Source organism: Plectropomus leopardus, unplaced genomic scaffold (genome assembly GCF_008729295.1).
Source record: "Plectropomus leopardus isolate mb unplaced genomic scaffold, YSFRI_Pleo_2.0 unplaced_scaffold9667, whole genome shotgun sequence".
NCBI classification, from domain to species: domain Eukaryota; kingdom Metazoa; phylum Chordata; class Actinopteri; order Perciformes; family Serranidae; genus Plectropomus; species Plectropomus leopardus.
This window is the reverse complement of record NW_024704373.1, coordinates 1-6133: the sequence shown is the minus strand read 5'-3', so window position 1 is coordinate 6133 and position 6133 is coordinate 1. Positions and strand designations below refer to the sequence as shown.

Below are 6133 nucleotides of genomic sequence, written 5' to 3'. Positions count from 1 at the left end.
AAACCACCACTCAACACAAAAATAAATCTGACTCGCCAGACAAGACCTGCGTCATCCCAAACTTACCTCTTAAATTTAAATCCTCGATCATTGTTGACTGTGATGCTGCATCACTGCTTTATGTTTTTTGATTTCGAATCAGATGACGGAGAAAGGCCGCAGCTCGCCCTGTGGAGCAGACGACCTCAGAAACATGCTGGAGAGAAGCGGGGCCAAAGCCCACAGGACGATGAGCTACAGAGGAGGCAGCAGTGAACACATGAAATACAGGTATTAAGGTTGAGGGTAATTTTAAAAAATACATAGCGTTATGAGTAAAATAGTATCCTTAAAAATAGAGCGCCTCAAAGGAACACACACATTTTTTAAACACTTGAAGATCTACTCGTCACTGAAGTGAATTAAATGATTTTTTCTCAGTCTACAGCTGCTGCTACAGGCTGCGAAACACCCTTTTAATTACCAAGACCTGGATGACTAAGAATTTCTCCTTACAATATAAAAGCAACTGTATTTATCACAGCACTAGCCCATTCGGTGATAATTTAATTGTATTCACGTTTATTTTGTTCCAAATTGGTCCCCTGCAGCAAAAACACAGATTGCATATTAGTTACATGTATTGCAACGTTTGATTTGGTGTCTGAAGTCCTTTCAGGATTACTATACTTAAATTTAGTCACTTTTTTTTTAACTTAACTTCCTGTCAGAAGGCTATTAAATGTCTGTACGGTGTTTAGGACTTCGGCAGATCCCAGTTCAGCCCTCCAGAGGAGTCGCAGCAGCTTCCAGCTGGAAGAATCCAGGGACCGCGACGGCAGCAAAGACTTCCCCCGAACTCAGGACATCCAGGAGATACTGGGCTCCATGCAGGACACGTCCTACAACAGGTAGGACTCTTCAGAAACAGCAGTCCGTCTTTTAGCAGGTCCTGAGTCTCTAGGCGGGTTTCAATTAACCCTTTGAAACCTGAGAAAATTGTCTTTTCTTTCAAAAACATGGAAAGAATGTCTGTCTTTTTTCCCCTTGTTTTTGAAAAAAAATGAAAGCAGTTTTAAATGCATGTAAAAGGCGTCTGATAGCAGCACACAAAAAAGTGGTGACGATCCAGGTTTTACCCTCAAATTGCACAAATTAAATTGCGAATATAAATAAACTTTTATTTATCCAAATTTTATTTATCCAAATTTATCCAAAATAAGGCTGCAATAGAAATAAAGCTGCTAATGTTTTGAACGTGTGTTTCTAGGAAAGTTATCACCAGAGAAGTCGCAGAACATCACTCAGTCGAAACTCAGTCTTCTCCCAGTTGTGTTTCATCGACATTTCGAAATATCGCGTAGGTTTTGCGCAGATCTGTAATGTAAACCCGTCTCTGTGAGCCGTCCTGACAACGGAAACATTTCTCTAATCAGGTCTTACAGGGACTCTTTGAAAGACGTTCAGTCGAAGGTCCTGCGCTCCACCTCCTTCAGACGGAGAGACCTCAGCTCCTCAATCAGCCCTCCACCTCCTGCAGCTCCTCCTCCCGTCTCCTCCTCCAGCAGCCACCAGCCTCCACCCGTCCCTGTCAAGCAACACTCTCTGGAGAAAAAAGGCCCAAAAACCATGCCCAAACCGCAGGGCATCATCATCACGCCACCACCGCCACCGCCGGTCACTCTTCACACCCCGAAGGAGCGGCTTGTTGTCAGTCCGGAGACTCGAGGCCCGAGCCCGCCTGCGCTCCCCAGCGTCCCGCCGGTTGGACATCCTGCTATGATGCGGATCTGTGGGCGCAAGCGTCTGACTGCGGACCAGAAGAAAAGATCGTACTCAGAACCAGAGAACCTGAACGAGGTCGGGGTTTCGGATGCAGAGACCGCTGCCCTCTTCAGGCGTGGAGGAGGTATGTAGACTCTAGAAAATGTAGATTTAATAAGATATCCAAATAATCAATTCAACATTGCCGGTGTCACAATTAAGCAGAAATCAAAATTACTTGGGTCATACAGCACGTCTTAAATGCACACACAAACACACCACTACCCAAAAAATTTAAATTAGTCTCGACATGTTAAAAGTTATCAAAAACAAACAAAAAAAAATACAAATGAATACAAAATTGACTGAAAACACAATTCTTTTGTTAAAGATCTTGCACAGACCTAACATACGTGTTTGTGTTGTTTGTTTCATGTCATTGTGTTAATGGAATAAAAATTCAGTTTATGTCAATGAAAATAGAAGAAAAATGCAGCGAAGTCCAAGAAAAAACTTGTTCACGAGTTTGTGAACTTCGTAGCCCCAAAAAGGGCTTGAGCTAGCTCCAGCTGATGATGATGATGTTGAGCAGAATCTGCCTTTTTAGAGTAAAATCTCTGCGTTTTACCAACAGACAAGAGGAATAAACTTTGCTGGTTAAGAAGAGATTACTTGATGATTCAAATTAATTACAAGAATTGGTTTAAAAAGCCGATTCTGATGCGTGCACAAAGCAAACATCACCTGTAACCTGAATATTTGCAGTAACATTGATAGGAATGTCAGTGTTGTGATCGTTGGGTGTCTTTATAGAGAGAGATTAGTCTCTGTATGTGACTGACCATGACCTTTGACCCCGATCTGTCAGAGACCAGCGTGGCAGACCGACGTAAGATGTTTGAGCTCGTGGCGAGTCGAGTCGGCGGCGGGTCTCTGCAAAACGCCACGTCGAGGCCCGAGTTACGGCAGCTTCAGCATGATGCTCTGGCTGAGTACGTGGAGCGGAAGAGAGGCGTGCAAAGAGAAAAGGGAGGACAGAGGGGCGGAGCGAGGCCCCGCAGCGCTTATATACAGCCCGAAAACAGCAGCTACACAGGTGGGTGGAGCCAAGAAAAGGATGAGTGAGGGGCAACCCTTTTTAAAACGCAGCAATGTAGCAGATTTCTTTCAAAACCACAGAAGAAGGCAACAAGCGACTAAGTTTAAAATTACCCAAAAACATAGTCAAGGACAAGAAAAGTACCTGGAAATTGGAAAATAAAAAAGTTTAAAAAGAAAAGAAAAGGACCTGAAAAAAGGCTGAAAAAGTCACTAATTTTAAACATGATTCTGATAATTATTCATATTTTTTTTGACACTGTATTCCCAGATTTTTAATTTCCTGCAATATGTGGAACACTTCTTGTCAAGTTGCTTTTTGCCTTTTTTTTCCCAAGAAAACAAACCAAATACTTATAATTATAATGGAAAAAAAAAAAAAGTCAATCCAGGCTCAAAGGGTTAAAGGGCGGACGAAAGCAAAATGGCAAGTAAATAAAATATTTAATTGATTAAAAGTGGAACCAGTAGATCAATCACTTTCTTCTTTCTCTTCTCTTTTTTGCACGTCTCCTCGTTTCCTCCTCGGCTCCAGCCTCCTCCTGTCACTCGGACACCCTCAGCCTCTCCTCCACCTCCAGCCTGCTCTCCCTGCAGGACTCCGGTGCCGAGCGAAGCTTCTCCTCCGCAGAGAGGCGCCTCTGCTCCACGCTCCCTCCTGGAGCCGACGCCTGGAGCCACCAGTCCAACCTCTTCTACCCGGGCAGGGTGACCACGCCGAGGGCTCCGGTGCAGCCTCCTCTGAGGTAACCGAAACCTGCTGCATCTCACACGGAGTTTTAGTGAGGCTAGCAGTAACATTTGTTACCGAAATTCATTGTCCGCAGAGGATGAACCCTAATGACTTTGGTCACCAGCAGGTCAAACTTACCCAGTAACATGACTCAGCATTTGTTCTTTTAAATGTAACTAAAGGATGGATTTGATTTGATTTGATTTGATTTGATTTGATTTGATTTGATTTTTATTTCAAACATGTAAAACAAACAAAACAAAAAAAGATGAAAATAAAACAAAATGGCAATTACAGAAGTGAATAATTACCTATACGCAAACTCAGTGAATAGATTCTAATAAACAACAAAAAATTCAATCTTTCATGTTTGACAAGGAGTATGAAGTGTTAATACTACTGCCTTTAATTTTGGTACAGAAATTCATTGTCTGCGCTTGGCCAACCGCAGTTCAAACTCACCTAGTGTGTTTTAATATTCATGTTTACCACAAATCAATTGTAATAACTCACATTTAAATTGCATGTAAAGTTGAATTATTATTATTACAGGTTCATAACTTGCCTGGTTTCTGCTCTTAGTGCTCCCTCTGGCTCCCTTCCTGAGCCTCAGATCCACCAGGATTTGGCCCCTGAAGCAGGGCTCGGCAGACAGAGTCGGTCCTCCAGCAGAGACCAGCAGCTGTCCGCAGAGCCTCAGTTCAGCCTGGGACTGTCCAAGCAGCTCAACGGGGCTCTGCAGAGGGCCGGGTCAGCCAAGGGCTCCGGGAAGTCGGCCTCTGCTGAGGATCTCCTGGAGAGATCCGAGGAGATTCAGATGGCTCCTCAACACCACCGCTCCCGCTCCTCCCCCACGGTGGAGAGACTGAACCAGGTAACAACGCACAGCTTCCACGAGCGCACTGTTTAGTTGTTGTTGATGCAGCTCAGAATGACTGAATTTACTGTGGATTACTTTCATTCATTCGTGTTTTTGTGTGTGTGGTTATTTTGCAGTTTTGCATTTTGTTGCACGTTAGCAGGAAGGAGAACATTTTGCAGGACTTTCATATAATAATGAAATTACACAATCAAAAGCTCTGTTTTATTTATAAAGCCCATAATCACAAATCACAGTTTGCTTCAGAGAGCTAAGAGCTAAGGAAACTAAAGAACTAATGAAAAACTCCCCCCAAAAAAACGGGGAAATAAACGGTAGAAACCTCAGGAAGAGCAACTGAGGAGGGATCCCTCCTCCAGGACGGACAGACGTGCAATAGATGTCGTAAAAACACAACAAAATGAAAGAGAGAGAGGAAGAGATGCACAGCAACAGTAACATAACGTAACATTACATTTAACAATAGTGATATGCATAAATAGAATAAATAGAATATGAAATATGTTTGTGAATGTGAGTAGCTGGTGATAGTTCCTGTATCGGTTAATATGTTGTCGTTTATAGGCAAGAAATCACAGTTTTACAGTAACAAGCGTTTAAAGCTGTGGTGACAAAAATCTGAAAAGGCAAAAAAAGTTAAAATGTGCTGGAATAACAACTTTTTATGCAGAATTCTGCACCATCAAATCAGGTTTTCACCGATGGGACGAGCACACATATCTGCATTTGTAGAACGACGAGTGTTGCAAGAAAGATATTAGATATTTACGGCCTTCTTTGCGTTACTATTTATTCAACGACACTGAGGCCATTAAGGGACATTTGGCTCTGAGTCACACAGGAAATACCCGCAAGTTTCCTGTGAGGTGCCAGAGAGCCGGAGACGGTGGTTGGGCGCTGTCCGATGTGCATGACGGCAAAGATAACACACACACACACACACACACACGTATGCATACATCATACACACATCTACAGGGCCCTTAAAGGAATGCAGTAAAGGATGAATTATCTCGTTGGGTGATTAGAGCAGGCGGTGTCACATAAACATCATTACACTTCAGTCAGACAAACAGACACTCTGTCCTCTTACTGCTTTTAAACAATAGATTCGACAGCAGGCTCCTGCAGTCCAGATTTTACAGCGCTGAATATTTTCAGTTAAGCAGCTGACGATGAACGCACCAGAAAAGAGCATTTTCTGCATCATAATAGCTGCTTCTTTTGTATTGCACTTGATTGTAATACTGTGTGTGTGTGTGTGTGTGTGTGTGGGAGAGTTTGAAATGAGTTGTTTTTATTGTAATGCAGAGTTTTTTGTGTTTGATGACACACAGAGTTTATGGTGGACGGCTGGACGTTGTTGAGGAGACATTTGACATGGAAAGACTCACACATGCAACAAGCAGAATTTGAAAATATATTTTTTAAATGGACTTACTATAAGTCCCTTCACAGAGACTCCAATAAGTAAAAATGGACATCCTGACTTTATCAACATTTTCCCGTCTCTGACAACATGTTTATTATGTATTTAACACAGAGAAAACATTGAAACCTAAGTTTAAAAAAACAAAAGTTTGTGGTGGAAAGATGAAGATGTTTACAGCTTGAACTCGACTTCAGGCGTCTGTTGTTTGTTTTCTTTGTGTGAAAAAGTCTGTGGTCACACATGTGAT

At 42.5% G+C, this 6133-nt stretch overlaps 1 protein-coding gene across 1 annotated transcript; it reads left to right on the top strand.

Annotated features, from left to right (window-relative positions):
• Window positions 1-142: 142 nt before the first annotated feature.
• On the top strand, window positions 143-4448 carry LOC121940868 (protein Shroom3-like; the record flags this gene model as incomplete). Its single annotated transcript, XM_042483551.1, has 6 exons — window positions 143-270; window positions 741-890; window positions 1416-1888; window positions 2612-2839; window positions 3377-3587; window positions 4157-4448. Coding segments are annotated over exons 1-6 (1482 nt in total), but the record flags the coding sequence as incomplete, so codon positions are not given.
• Between the last annotated feature and the right edge of the window lie 1685 nt (window positions 4449-6133).